General features: G+C 36.4%; 1 protein-coding gene across 1 annotated transcript in view; it reads right to left on the bottom strand.

Annotated features, from left to right (window-relative positions):
- Window positions 1-16,134, bottom strand: part of SEMA3A (semaphorin 3A) — a 231,017-nt gene that overhangs the window by 139,900 nt on the left and 74,983 nt on the right. The window contains exon 4 of the mRNA XM_060156161.1: window positions 12,401-12,520. Within this exon, the coding sequence (XP_060012144.1) occupies window positions 12,401-12,520 (120 nt within the window). The remainder of the gene's footprint in view (window positions 1-12,400; window positions 12,521-16,134) is intronic.

The raw sequence follows: 16,134 nt of genomic DNA, 5'->3' as shown, positions 1-16,134 counted from the left end.
TTTGCAAAAATTTGACGTAGTGTTAAGGTACCTAGTACCTAGGACGGCTATCTAGCATGACATAATACAGCGAATAGGTGTTCCTCCCTGCAAATCTTCCATTTGCCTCCGAGATTTAGGCCAGCAAAGGGCAAGTCAATATGGGACACTAAACATCCATCCTTTCCAGGTTAATTTAAATATGTAGTACAACAGCTATTAAATACCAACAAAATAAAATCAAAAGAAGAAAAGTTTGCCAGGATAAAAGCACTTAAAAGGAGCTTGAACCCTGGCATGTATACAAAACCCCATTTGCAACACTAGAAATAGCCAGACTTTTAGCCTCTGTATAAAGCTTTGTGGTAAATTCAAGTGAGATAACTTGTTAAAACAGAAGCTAGCCTTGTAGTTCTTCATCATCACCTACTGTTTAAAGTATATATCCATAATGCATATTAGATAGGTATTTATTTATCACAAGAGAAATCCTGAGGTATAAAAATGTTGAGGAGACCATTTTAATGTCATTTCAGTGGCAGCAAAAGTCACACAATGAATCAGTGACAGACCTGTGGATTGATTTTAAATCCCATCTGACTCCCTTTTTAACCACTCAGCAATTCCTGAGATTGCTTTCAGTGGCCGGAGATGCACAATCGAATTAAAACGGCAGACAGGAAAAATAAAATAAAATAAAATAAAAATGGAAAGTAGTGATTCTATGTGGTTTGATTTCTGACAATTTGAAACAATATATTTCCTGCATGTAAACATATAAATCTCAAAACTGTACTCAGGTACTAATATCAAATTTTCTATCATTTCTATAGGAATGGATTGAAATTACTAAAGTATCTGAGTAAAATAGGCAAAGATAGAAATAATTGTGTTAAGTGAAAGCTGAAAGCCTATATCATTCAATTTTTGAGGCAATGATTAAAAGATGTCCTTTCACATAAATATATATTTATCCAAATACATTTATTCCAGCTGGAAACTCTAAAGACTCCTAAGTACAAAATTAATTTTGAGTAAAAATGTAGCTTTTTAAAAAATATGTTAATATTTCAATACCTTCACAGGCAGATAGCTTGGTAAGGCCCATTTACATTAAGGAAAATGAAATAAAGACTATACCAACTTTCTGTTATTTAATAATTTGTGTGCCATGTCAAATTAAGTATTTTCTGTTTATTAATCTAAAATTCTATGTATAGTAATATCCAGATTCTTCTGTGTTCTTGAAATATTTATTACATGATCAAAATATTGAGAAATAGTAAAAGGGCATGTTTCATTGCTAAACTTACTTTGAATGAGAATTGAGAAACTTTAATTTTTAAAATATTTTAAGAAATAAGGGGCTTCCCTGGTGGCACAGTGGTTGAGAATCTGCCTGCTAATGCAGGGGACATGGGTTCGAGCCCTGGTCTGGGAGGATCCCACATGCCACGGAGCAACTAGGCCCGTGAGCCACAAGTACTGAGCCTGTGCGTCTGGAGTCTGTGCTCCGCAACAAGGGAGGCCGCGATAGTGAGAGGCCCGTGCACCGTGATGAAGAGTGGCCCCCACTTGCCACAACCAGAGAAAGCCCTTGCACAGAAATGAAGACCCAACACAGCAAAAATAAATTAATTAATTAATAAAGTCCTACCCCCAACATCTAAAAAATATATATATATATTATAAGAAATCTATTTCAAATATATTTCTATATATTAATGCTACAGATTCTGGTTATCCCTTTTGCGTAAAAAAGAATCACAACTCTTGGGCGTCCCTGGTGGCACAATGCTTAAGAATCCACCAGCCAATGCAGGGGGCATGGGTTCAAGCCCTGGTCCAGGAAGATCCCACATGCTGCAGAGCAACTAAGCCCATGTGCCACAACTACTGAGCCTGCGCTCCACAGCCCACGAGCGACAACTACTGAGCCCACATGCCACAACTACTGAAGCCCACACGCCTAGAGCCCGCGCTCCACAGCAAGAGAAGCCACCACAATGAGAAGCCCGCGCACCATAACGAAGAGTAGCCCCTGCTCACCACAACTAGAGAAAGCCCGCACACAGTAGCGAAGACCCAACACAGCCAAAAATAAATAAATTAATTAAAAAAAAAAAAGAATTACAACTCTCTTTGATTGTAAAACATATTTGAACTCTCCTGTGCATCTAAGTGGAAATACCAGTAGGCAGGTTTTGTTATTTTTGCTCAACACCTTTCTTACACAGAGAGGGATTTAGTAGAAACAGAAAGTAACTGTTTTGTGGGTATCCAAGCACTTCTTTTATTGAAACATGACTTCCAGATTGTATTATCATATCCTTTTAAAGGACGCCATGAATTTGCCACTGCCATTTTACCAAGTTGACAGTCACTGTCACATTTCCAGCACCAAGAACTTAATGCTTCTTTTAAGTAGGTTCCTACTAATGCAAGTTGTAGTTCATTTTACTTGAAATTCACTATTTTGAGAGTGTTTACACCTGAGTATTAATGAACACATAGTGCATGTTATTGAATATGGCAGGATTTCCTTCTTTTTTAAGGCCTAATCACATTTCATTGCATCTGACACCACATTTTCTTTACCCATTCATCTGCTGATGGACATTTAGGCTGTTTCCCTATCTTAGCTATTGTGAATATTGTTGCAATGAACCTGAAGGATATCATGCTAGGTAAAATAAGGCAGGCACAGAAGGGCAAATGCTACATGATTCCAGATACGTGAGGAATCTAAAACAGTCAAACTCACAGAATCAGAGAACAGAATGGTGGTTGTCAGGAGTTGGAGGTGGGGAAAATGGGGAGTTGCTGCTCAATGGGTATAAAGTTTCAGTTACACAAGATGAGTAAGTTCTAGCGATCAGCTGCACAACACTGTGCCTGTAGTTAACAGTACAGAATTGTGCACTTAAACAGTTGTTAGGAGAGCAGATCTTGTGTTAAGTATTCTTACCACAGTAAAAAAAAACTAACAAAAAAACGCACATGGGACAGCATCCTACCAATGAGGATGCTACAGTATTGGTACACTATGAGACTAATATTGATGTCACTAGGAAGGTCGTATGTTATTGACGGTTATGACAACAAATTTACTAGTTGTGTGATGATGGGTAGATTGTTGACTCTCTCTGAGACATAGTTCCCTAAAATGAAAAATGGAGATAACACCTTTATCACAGGGTTATAAATACAAAATGCTATAATAGTCATAAAACCATCAAATATGTCAACGATGAGTCATGAATAGTAATAAAATTAATGAAAAAATCATGGAGAGTAGTTACAGCAGGATAGAAATGGGGCAGAATAACAAGGGATAAATTGGATACATCATCTGCATAAAAATTTCACAAAATCAGTAAAAGCTATAACATAGTAATGAAATTAATATTAAAGCATGGATATTTTTCATTTAAAAATTACTATTTCTAAGTATAATATATTATATCTTGTTTCTTTTTGTTTAGTTATTTGTGTTTTATTTTTATTTATTAAACAAAGTGTGTTTGAATTGCTTTCACATATGCATTACACAAAATAGCATTCTCTGGATTTACAAGTGTGGAGAAACCATGTTTTTGTTATACACTGTGGGTGAGAAATTCGCATAACTTTGCATATGGTAGCTTAATGTTTTATGCACAGTATAAATTCAGCTTATTTGTAGACTTAGCAGTGAAAATTGAATGTGCGTAAGCCACAGTATGCTACAAAACATGTTTATCTAATTGTCCCCAGACAACTGGGAAACCATCTTTTCATTGGGGAGTTTAAAGAGTATCATCATGTCAGTGTATGTCATCTAGTGGTTTATGAAATTTAGATGTAATTTTCTTATTGTTTGTTATGAGAACTTTTAACAGTACTCAGTATCTTTCCCTCACTATCAGTCCAGGTTCTCAGCATGTGACACTACTCAACTTTTGCCACAGTCTCAAAATGGATGTACCTATATGTCTGTATTCCCCTCCACACACGCATTTACACCAAAAACATGTTTCAGAACCAATCATAGCAATACCAGTAGTTTCTTCCTAAAATCTTGTACAGCTCTTGGCTAGCTTCCCTAAACTCAACTTGATCCTAATTTGCCAGCCTCATTTTTGAAGATCAGTGTACTAGATGCACGCTGGGGTATCTGCCATTTCCCCATTGGACTTTAATGTCTCTGTTTTTCTAGTCTATCCTTCTAGGCTTACATAACGGATCCTCCACAACCATCAATACTTCACCTATTTTTCAAAACTCAGCTTAAATGTGATGGCCTTTCTTCACTTCATCAAGTGTTCCCTTATTTACAGTCATCACCTTGTTCAAACTAGGCACACATTAAGTATTTTTGGAATATAAAATAAATACATGAAAAAATAAATCTCTGACTTAATAGCCTAAATCAGAATTAGTGATTTTTTTTTTTTTTTTTTTTTTTGTGGTACGCAGGCCTCTCACTGTTGTGGCCTCTCCCGTTGCAGAGCACAGGCTCCGGACACGCAGGCTCAGCGGCCATGGCTCATGGGCCTAGCTGCTCCGCGGCATGTGGGATCTTCCCGGACCAGGGCACGAACCCGTGTCCCTGCATCGGCAGGCAGACTCTCAACCACTGCGCCACTAGGGAAGCCCAGAATTAGTGATTTTAACCCTTTTCTCGCTCTGTACCAGGCTGGTACTTCCTTTTAAAGGAGTGGGTTCTCCACTCAGACATAAACCAATGAATAGCATGACTGCCTCAGGCCCATTATAAAATACCTATGAAACCCTTAATTTTTCATCAGTACAGTGAGGACGTGAAGAGTGCCTACCTCATCAGATTTTGTGAACACTGAGTAAGGTAATACATTCAAAGCAGCCAGTACAGAGTATAATTATTGCTTAGTAAATACTAGCTGTTTGGAGTATAGTTATTATTACTGATGTTTCATCATGTTGAAGTTACATATTTATGTACATGTTAAATCTTTGAGGGCAGACATTTGTGTTTATGTTCCTCACCATTACTGTTAGAACCTTGCTTAGGAAAAATGTTTCTTATATTTTTATTAAAGTCAATTTTACCTCTATTTAATATAAATTGCTTCTGAATACAAATTGCCTCCAAGATCACTTGGGCATTGATTGTAGCAGTTGAACAGAATTGTAGCTACAAAGCTGAAGAGCCCTAGATATAAATATTAAGCCTCCATTATCTCCTAGTATTCCCCCAAATCTATTTAATAAATAAAACCTTTATTCCAGAACTTCTGGTTTTCTCATTATGTCTTTCCTTTTCACTTCAGTGCTATGCTCATCACCTCACGCTGATTCACAGCACCAGCCTTTGCTCTTTCTATTTCCCCAGCTCGCATCACGTCCAAATTGACTACATATGGTAAGCCTGGAGCAGCTGAGAGCCATGAGGAACCTAGACCAGAGGCCATTACACTAGAGCAAGGGGAGTGTCCTCAGATGTGAAAAACAGGTGACACTATCTGCTTAAAAGCTACCACAAGTTATCTTCTTAGTGTGCCACCAGTTAACTTACACAGCATATTTTCTAGTAGTAACTAAATTTATAAAATTATTAAGCTAAATATAGGTTCTTCCTGATTAAAATTAAGTACCAACAAAACTAGAAAGCAAATACAATTGAAATTAGCAATAGCAGAGCAATGGGACAATATTATCTTTGTGTATCTTGAAAAGTAAATACCTTCTTACAATATGAACGTGGTTCTAGTGACCAGAAGCTAGTCTTTGAAGCTAGCAGTTCTACCTTCCTTTGTGCTCTGGGGTAATTTACTTTTCTCTTTTTGAACCACAGCAAGATCTTCCTTCACAAAGCCCACTCTGACCCCATTTTGGCCTTTACTTGGCAGGAAGACAGTGTTTGCATATCAACTCAACCTTTGCTTCCTTCTTATTAGCCCAAGAATATTAAAGGTATATCCTTGGCACTCACATGCTTATAAGCCTTAAGCAAACAAGAGCACTAAAATCTTAAGATTTTACATGATTATGAGGTAGTTATCCAAATAATTTAGAATGGACTTGTATCATTTCCTCAGGTTATCATCAAAGTGAACAATCATGATTTAAAACAAATCTACAAGATAGCTTGCTGAGGCCTATTTGAAACACACTCCAAGAGGAGGTAAACATATTCTGATTTGTGGAAATTCAGTCTAAATTTATCTTGGTATTTTCCCCAAATTTCAAATATATTAAACTAATGCCTTCCTTCTCACCTATATATCCAGGCTGTATTTCCACTACCTTAAACTTTGGTTCCAAATGAAGTAATTTAGGCAAGAAGACAAAGAGATAAAGGAAGAAAAACAGAACTAGAGTTCAAGGGCAAAGAAAGGGTCATGAAGAGGAAGAACAAAAGAGAAGAGGAAAACAGCCCAAACAGGTGAGCAGGCAATGGGGTTTAGCACTACTCTTTGTGTTTTTTGAAAAATATAATATTGATAACAAATTAGTTTTTATAAACAGAAACTTCCTTTTAAAATAGATTATATAGGGAATGAGTGCAAAGCAATCAATCAAAAAGGGCACAGTAAGAGAAAGATTTAAGTTGGAGTACACACCTCCAGTGACAGATTAGCTCCAAGAAATATAAAGTCTTTGATCCAAACTAGCTACTAGTAGTTATGAAGAAAAGAAAAATATATATTGGTCAATGTGCTGTTTATGATTTAGTCCTTATGTCTGTATTGTGAATGAAGATGTCACTCAGAAATTGAGTACTACGGATAACACAGTCTTTTAATGAGTAATTGATAATGACATCACTGCACCAATACGGCCTTAAGAAAACTGTTTAATTTTGTTCAAATTCTTTTTCTGGCACTAGTTGAACCAGATCTGACAAAACATGAAACTAAATACTCTGCAAGTTAAAAACTGAATGCTAACATTTCTATTTTTTCTGTCATTGTGAAATAGTGATGAAATACTATGAGGGGGGGAAAAAAGAAAACGTTTTACAATTGAGCCAAATAAGTGTAGAGGGTAAAACTGTATTAATCTCATAACTATGGTGTTTTCATACCCTATATTTAGAGCAAACCAGTCAAAACATAAAATGGTGATTTGAAATCTTTTAAATAGGGTATAGGAGAAGCTGGTTTGGATTTTTGGTTCTCTCTCTTTCACCATTTGTGATTTTTTCTTTTTTTCCCTAAACTTGTTTCTAATCATAACTTAGGTCCCTCTACTGCCTCACTTGGCCACTAGTTCTGTTGATTTTGAGTAACAGCCTCACTGATAATATCTAGAGTTTAGAATGTGAATAGCTCACAAGAAATACATTGCTGAGCTGTTAAGGTCAAAGAATTTATGAACTGTGATTCTTTTTCTCAAATACAAACAGCAAAGCATTTTAAAATTTCATCTGCAATATAAACGGTGGTATTGTTTATTCAGCATGGTAACTTGTATGGTCCACCTTCCAACATGATTCAAGTATTGAAAGATTAGGGAAGAAAAACCTGGAAACTATAATGGTCTTGCTCTAACCACGCTTGGCTCAGTTTGAGAGTGCAAATGAGGGACACACTGCCTCTGGTGGAAATGATGAAGCGAGAAGAAATCACCAAGGAATCCTGACTTTTCCCACCTAACCTACTAACGTAAGTGGGAAAAGTCAGACTCCAAGACATGATCTAAGAAAGATGGAATGATGTAACCAACCCCAAAACAATGCCTCATTGCTTTACCAAGATATCTAAATTTCTTAGCTTTAGCATTTCCTCTTAGAAATAAACTTGGACTCTATTGGACTCAATGACATAACACACTGAGAGAGATAACTCAATTAGAAAAAGTTAGATTAGATGTATAAATTAGTCGACAGAGCACTAGCTACCACTTAAGTAGTATTTGACCTGGAGACTGTTACTAAGAGCATGTGATTCAAAGTTTTACATGAAAGCAAACTCTTATTCTTGGTGGAAGAGAAGAACCAGACAAAACATTTTATTTTACATCTTGATATATTAGTTGTCATTGCAGAAATGACCTTAGAGATAGCCATTAAGCTTCATTGCATTTCTTAATGTCCCTTTGGTTCTATCATAAATTGAGATCATGACATTATGAGAGTATTTATAGAGTTAATATTTTCCAGCTCTCATCTGGGTCCATCTTTCTTTAGATTTCCTTTGCAGTACAAGGAGGAGGCCCGTTTAGGATGTGAGAAAACATCCAGACACTTCTTCGAAAAGCTATCCTCCTCCTAAATTCATACATTTTTTTTATTAACAGATGTAAATTTGAAAGGGAAATACCATATACTATAAGCCTTTTGGGAATATTCTGTCTCGTAAGGATGACTTACACTTTTCATTTGAATGGCATGGATGCTGAAAGCTTAAACACAAAACTCATCTGTACTCTAGCTCTGAATCATTCCTTCCGTGAACTCTGCATGCATTTTAATAATAAATACACACATGCGTATGGAGCATGTGACCTCACTGGGAGTTATCTGCAATGTCAAGTACCACTGGAGGATAACCAAGAATTGACTGACACATCTTATAGAACTGGAGTTAATTAATAGGTCTACCAATTCCCAATTGTACTACAGGAAACACAAACACAAAATCTGCTTAATACAGCAATAAATGACATACCGTGTGTGGTCATGAGGCATTCACTATACAGCAAGAGTAGTTTTGGAATACAGTATTCAGGAGTTTAAATATTGCTATTAAAATGCTAGAAGAGCAAAATTGGGTCTATTTTCATAAGTAGAAGACTAAACAAGGTTTTTTCTTTTTTGTTTTGCAAACTGTTCATGATTATTTAAAAGGAATTGCTATTTCCTCGTATAAGATCCGAAGCTATTAAATGATAAAGGAAGTCTTGCTTTGTTTCAAAAGTGATGTCTTTTGTGGCATCCAGCCATCTGGAATGGTAAGTCCATAATTTCTAACAATGAATTTCAACAATCTTGGGGACTCAATATAAGACAAAGAGTTATTTTAAAGGAAGAGCACTGCAAAGAAAAAACTGGATGTTAAAATGTCCATGAATTCATGATAAAAGCAAAATGTCCTTTTTTGTATGATAAAATTATTTGTAATATGTAAAGCCTGGATAGAAGTTTAAAAAGTAAACTATTTCACTATTTTATGTAGAATGGGGCAGGAACAGCAAAGTATACATGCTACTTTTCAACCAGAATATAGTAGAAAGATTTGTCTTGGTTCTTTCTGAAAATCCATCCTTGTAAATAAAAGTTACTAAATTCAAACTTCATGAGACCTTATGAACTCTTATCCAACAATCCTGGCCTCAGTCCTGATTATTATTTTATTTCTTATTCTTCCAATCTTTCCATTACCAGCATTATTTTCCTAACGGCATGAAACACATATTGTCTCTTTTTTCTCAACTTCAAAAACAGCATAACTGTTTAAATCCGAGTGTAGTATTTTTAGTACCAATACAGATCAATTTAAAGCAGATTCTCTCTTAAGGCAGCTTAAGCATTGAAAATTAAATTTTATGTTGTCTAGACAAGCCATCGTGATAATATCTTTTCCAGAATTTCGTAGATTGACTGTCTAGACTGCTCCAAATTCCCCCAGGTAATTGCATAATCATTTTCCCTCTGACCCCCTAAACAGTCTGGAACAGTATCTCCCCATGTATAGTTGCCATGCAAATCAAGATCACTGAGCTTCTGAAGGAGGATTTCTCTCAAAGGTTCTGAGTTTTAGGATTTCAGGAAAATACTTGTACGTCAATATCCCACCTTAAGGAGATGGGAAGGAGGAAACGGCCTCCTCCATTTTCCTGGGTAAATGGCCTGGCTCCGGAAGCTGTACCTCTGCATCTCCCCACCCATCCATAAAGCAGCAATAAAGTAGTTGATGAGATGAGAAGGAAGGAACTTTGCTAAAGAGCAACTTCAAAAAGAAAAAACACAAAACAAAACTACATTTTGGGGAAAATGGTAAAAATACAGAAACAATATATGATATTTTAATTTAAACGACCACCAAGATCATCTAAGCTTCAAATTTAAAAATGGAGGAAATTAAGCTAAGTACAGAGTGACCTGGCAACAATGAGAGCCCAGTGCAGTAACATACAACCTCTGATGAATGAGGTACATTTAACAGCAAGGTGATAACTATCACCATAAACCCTGAAACCGCTTTCAGCCTGAGATACACATTTCTATTTTAAAAATGATAATCCACATTTTTTTTCAGTATCTACCTATTAGACAACATTAAACTCTTACAACAACTGTATGAGGTAGAGACCATTCTCATTACCACTTTCTAGAGTAGAAACAAAGACACAAAGAAAGTAGCTTGCTCCTTATCAAGCATCCAGTACTGAAGTGAGGTTGGACCAAAGCCCTGCAGTGTGAGGCCAGGTGACCTGCCTTTAACAATGATGGGATTAGAACTCCCTGAGTTTCTACAGCAAAAAATGTCAGCGGGTCACGCCCCGCTGGGAGGGTTGGAAAGCAGTTGGAGGTAATAAGTCAAGTTCTCATTTAAAACATATGGACACTGAGAATCACAGAGGTTTGTTTTGTTTTTACATATTATGAGACAGAGTCTTGAGAGGTTAAGTAATTTTTCCAGTGCTCCACAGCTAGTAAGTTGCCGAACATGATCAGAAGTCAGATCTGTCCCTAAAGCCTATATCTTTTCTACCAACCTGTGCTTGGAGCTCAGCTGTCCGGACCCCACTGTCTTATACAGCATGGTGCCTGGCAGATGTAAAAAGTGCAATACAACATGGGGAAGGTTCTCCAGAGCTGTCTCCAGTAAACAGAGAAGTGAGACCCAATTTTAGGGTGCCTGACTATAGGAAATAGCTGAGAAGGAAAGAAAAAGGGAGAGATTTATCCAGAAGTTACTGAAAAGTTAAGTATGCAAAGTCTCCAGGACCGTGTGCAGGAAATTATTCCTAATTTCATCAATATGAAACAAGTAATTTAAGTGGAACTGCCCTTCCTTAAAGTTAATTTTTACTTAAAACTCTTGGGTATGTCAGCAAGAACAGTATGCATACTTGTAAAGGAAGGAAGAAGGATGCAGTGGGAGAAGAGGCTGATGAGGGCAACTGTCTACGCCGGTGAGACCCTGGTAAAGGGGTTTTTTTTTTTTGTTTTTTGCGGTACGTGGGCCTCTCACTGTTGTGGCCCCTCCCGCTGCGAAGCACAGGCTCCGGACACGCAGGCTCAGCGGCCATGGCTCACGGGCCCAGCCGCTCCGCGGCATGTGGGATCCTCCCGGACCGGGGCACGAACCCGCGTCCGCTGCATCGGCAGGCGAACTCTCAACCACTGCACCACCAGGGAAGCCCCGTAAAGGGTTTTTATCTTCCCAGGATCATCAGGAAAGTCATAATAATTGTGTTCAGTCTAGAAACCACATAGCCTCGAAGGTGTCTTATACAAAGAAGGCACAACACAAACTGTTTTGATTTCTAAGTCTTTGGGTTGAAAGAACATATTTGTAACACTTTTGTACCCATTAAGAAAATATAAAGAAAGGCTCTAGAGTTTAAGTTATAAAGAAGTGGCTAACATGTAAATTATATTTTATCTTTAGGATTCCAGAAATATTCTGGGAACAAATTCTTTATCTGTTGAGTATTTCTGAATTCCAGTCTGAAAGAAAATTCTGTCACAAATGATTTTCTCACCACATGAACACTTTTGTTCTTCTTAGGATTTTGTGCCAAAAATAATAAAAAGGCTTATAATTTAAGGCTATTGATAAATCCAATTCATGGAACTGCTTTCCTACTAGTAACTTTTCCTTTAAATACATCCCTAATTGCAAGTTGTACTTAAATTTCCCTAACTTTAATTTCCTCACTAAATTTTCTCACTAAAACGTCTTGTAGGAGTAAGAGACAAACATTTTTTTTTCCTTTTTTATACTGACAAAATAATAGCCCAAAATATAAAAACAAAGCCTAGCTAAGCAAGAACATAAATGTGAGTAATTTAGGTCAAACATGAGATCAGATCACTGTGCACATGTATGGCATCCTTTCTTAATCTCTGGGCAGAAGAAAACAACTGCGGTGGCAGACACTTCTGGCTAAGGATGGAAATGGAGGGGAAAAGCTGGCAATATACAAATGAAGGAGAAAACAGTACACATTCAGCCTGCTGACATCTGCTGCACATGCAAAATGGATTGGACTCTGTAATCCAGAGCGAAAGCAAATGCTTCCTTCCTTCCTCCTGTTCCACAGTTATTGTTGAGTGATGGTCTCATTCTTTTTGCATTCACAGATTAAAATTAATAACAGCATCTGAATTTGAAGTAGGTCCCAATGAATAGCAACTAGAAGCTAAATGAACTGAAGAAATTAGTAATGAAGCATTTGAATAGGAAGGGGTCATGGACGAACATCGTTTTTTAAAAGCCAGCTTTACCTCAGGATGATGTCCAATTTCAACGTAGGTGCAAATTGGATGAAAAGCCCCCGTTCCACAGGCGTACAAGTGAGTCTGATTATAAGCCTTAAGCACCTTGATGAAATTAGCACATTCTTTCTGTAAAACAAAAGGAAAACCAGTGAGCTCTAGTGGTCAGCATGGCTGAAGTATCCTCTAGGGTGCTAGGCATGTTTGAACAGATTTCTTTTCTGTCCTTTCACATCATTTTTAGGGCTTATTATTCTATTGTTTGCTCACATTATTACATGAAATACAGAAGGTGTCTGCTTGCATTATTACATGAAATACAGAAGTTCTTATTTGGGGGGGGCAAAATATAATATTCTCTTTAATGTTTTTATTAAAACTATAATTTATACAAAAGTGGAATAAAGTTATAGATAACTGATTATCATATGTGACTTTTCTAGAAATGAGGGAAACAGCAAATTATATGGTTAATTAATGAATTATTTAAATCATAACAATGGTGAAAATTTCAGAAGTCAGCTCTGAGTTTAATTTTGGAAAATCAAAAATAAAAGGTAATACAACCTTCTATTAAATATGAATTTGAAACATCATTAGTAACTCATAATGATGGGTGACTGACTTTGAACTTCAGTAGTGCTTCTTACTAGTGAGCTTTATAGACCCTAAGACGACAAAACCACCTTCTCTTGAAAAAGTCGTTTAACCCCCAAAGACAATTTGGGTATAAGATGAGATAGAGAAGGTGTTAGAGTCTGCAATGTCTACAGGCTGAAGGGTCTTTATTAGAGTGGCTATAATTAATAAATATTTTCATGCAGTTCACGTACATCCTAAACCCATACGTAGATCCCCTGCCCAATGAGTCATGGATCCCCCAGGTAAAAAACAGCTACTTATAAGAGAGAATTATAGTCATATCTTATTATTATTTATAGAAGTTTAGACATTCGTGCCATTTTATTACCCAAATAAAATGTCACCTAAGAGATAAATGGACAGAGCTCTTTATATTTTTTCTATATACTCCATTATATCTATAGATCCTGTGAAAGAAAATGTTCTACAAACAAATAGGAATCTTAGCCTTTTGTTCCTGTTAAGGAAAGATTTAGGGGAAAAAAAATCAGACAGTCAAAATATAAACTAGATAATTTTATTGCCAAAGAAATCCGGAGCAGAAAAGACATGATTTTTGCCAACTATTTTTAAATAGGTGAGTCCATATCAATACTGTAAAAATAAAACAATGAAAAGAGAAATTCAAACTATCAGAATATTTTCAAATAAAATGTTATGGTCTATTAACCATACAGAAAATCTTAAAAATTAAATACATATAAGCAGAAAATATGAGTTTGTCATGGAATATACAATACCCATTTTTTAATATCCAATTGAGTATTCATATGGTAAATAATAATTACATTGAAAATTATTGTTATTGATCATAGACTTTCTTATACACATAGTTTTGTGTTTTTGCCTATTAAACATTTATAAATAAGAGCCAAATATGTAACTAAAAATGCAGATAAAGATCAAAAGCAGACTATAGTGCAAGTAATGCTGGCAAACATAACAGTGGATTGGCTTTGTCCTTGCGCCTCTAAGTGTGTAACACTCCCAAAGTCACTCTGTACAACCTATGACTCTTCAGGTGAAAGCTCAGAATACATTTAGACTTATGTAGTCCATTGGTGTTTATAACTGAGGTGTTACAATTATTTAAGTACATTTCCACATGACACTTGTATTCTGTGATTGTAGCTGATGATTTTGGTATTAACTTTATTGCCTCCATAAAATAAAGAGCAGACCAAATCTGAGAAGAATAATTGTTATTTAAATTCAAATACTTGCTTTCCATCATCACTGATTTTTCTAGGATGACATCTGAGGATGACCTATAAACATATCATCCCAAAGGTGAATCATATCTTTTTAAGGAAAAATATGAAACTTGCCAGTTACGACTCCTCATGCTTCCTTATCATATGCTGAGTAGTTTAGGGGAGCAACTAAAATACACATCTAATTTCTCCCACTGTTTTGCTACTTAGATCCTGAATCCTTCTTTTGTCTGGCAAGGCATTATAACATAGAAAATTAAGCACTGAAATCAACTGATTTTGCAACTTTCTATGAAGAAAAATTTCCTAGCTTAAAGAGTACATGCATCTTATCCATGTACCACTTTGAACACGGTACATCTTAGACATAACCTTAGATAAGCTCAGATATAACCTAACTTCCAAGACTTTTAGTCACAAACTCCCCATTCTGTAGCAGTTTCTCCTCCTTCCCCAAGAGGATAGGGCATGGATCCTTGGGCAGAGGAAAGAGGCTGTGGATAGGGAAACACCTGATAAACTCATTTACAAATAAGACATTTATGAGTCTTACCCAAAGGACTTAACCTTGTACTCTTAAGAAAATGCAGTCCTTTGCAAATAAGTCATTTTCAGGAAAATGTTTTATGACACCTCTTTCTTTGAAACATGTAGGTGGTCACATACTCTGCTTTTACATAAAGACAGCTATCCATGACAGCGGACTCAATATTATAGCATTCAAGATTATAAACAACCAGTTCCAGCACCATATGTTGAAATTAAGAAACTGGATGTGCACACACATATTGGTAAGCAAACGAATATTCTAATAAAGAGCAGTGGCACACCCAGATGGATGTATTGTTCATTTTAGAAAAGAACAGGGTTTTAGTTTGCCCACAGTCATACCTATAAAGATATGCAGGGAATTTAAAATACAAACCCAGTTTCTCTAATCTCATTACTAACACCTCAGGGCATCCTAGAAATTTGAGAATAGACCCTAGTTCTCTGCAATAAAGGAAAAAAAAGGAAGGGAATATTTCATGAGCGCAGATACTTGTGCATACAAATGAAGGCTATGTCACTTCTGCAACTGTTATGAATTCTAAGATTATAGAATCTGTGGGTTCTTATCTCATAGACTGGGTAACTGATTAGCAATAATTATTGACTGAAAAATTCTCAGGATTCTTGAGAACTAGGGAACTGAGCCACACTGAATATCCTGATTTTATTTTGTTCTCTATTAACTGTCAAAGAAGCACCACTCTGATATGACAACTATTCCTCTACAGAGCTGCTGGAAAAAATCACAGGACTATAGTTGTGAAACCCGGCAAAGGGTTCTACTGAGAATGTTGATAAAGATTCTATCTGCCCTACAAAAGCAGCTAGACCCAGCCTACTGGCCTGAGGCCTGGAATGATTTTCCCAGTGAACTTTCCCAGGTGGCAGCAGGTTGTACTGTCTCTGTGCCTGGGGGCTAGCTCAACATTATTTTGAAGTAAAGGTTGATGCAAATAGAATGGGGAGAAATTTCTGGGGTTTAGAGAGTATGTTAAGACACCTGAACTGAAACAAAGAAATTGAATGAAATACTTTCAAAATTGGTTTAAAATAGCTGCAAGGAAACTCATCAATAACAACTTAGGAAGAAACAGTGAATTAAAAGAACTGCACAGAGAAGAACCCAAAACTTGAAAGAGACATTGTGAGTAATGACTGTTCTTTAAATAGAAAACCTACATAAAAGAGTATCAATCCCTGTCATTCATTTGCCTTCATTCTCCAGCTTGTTGCTGCCAAGGTTTTTGAGTGTTCCAAAACGGGATATTCATTTTATTTGGAAGCAGCCTGGACATTCCTCTAAAAAAAAAAAAGGAAGCATGGCAGAAAAAGGAA

The sequence above is a fragment of the Lagenorhynchus albirostris genome, chromosome 8, assembly GCF_949774975.1.
Source record: "Lagenorhynchus albirostris chromosome 8, mLagAlb1.1, whole genome shotgun sequence".
NCBI lineage: Eukaryota > Metazoa > Chordata > Mammalia > Artiodactyla > Delphinidae > Lagenorhynchus > Lagenorhynchus albirostris.
This window is presented reverse-complemented; position numbering and strand designations above follow the sequence as displayed.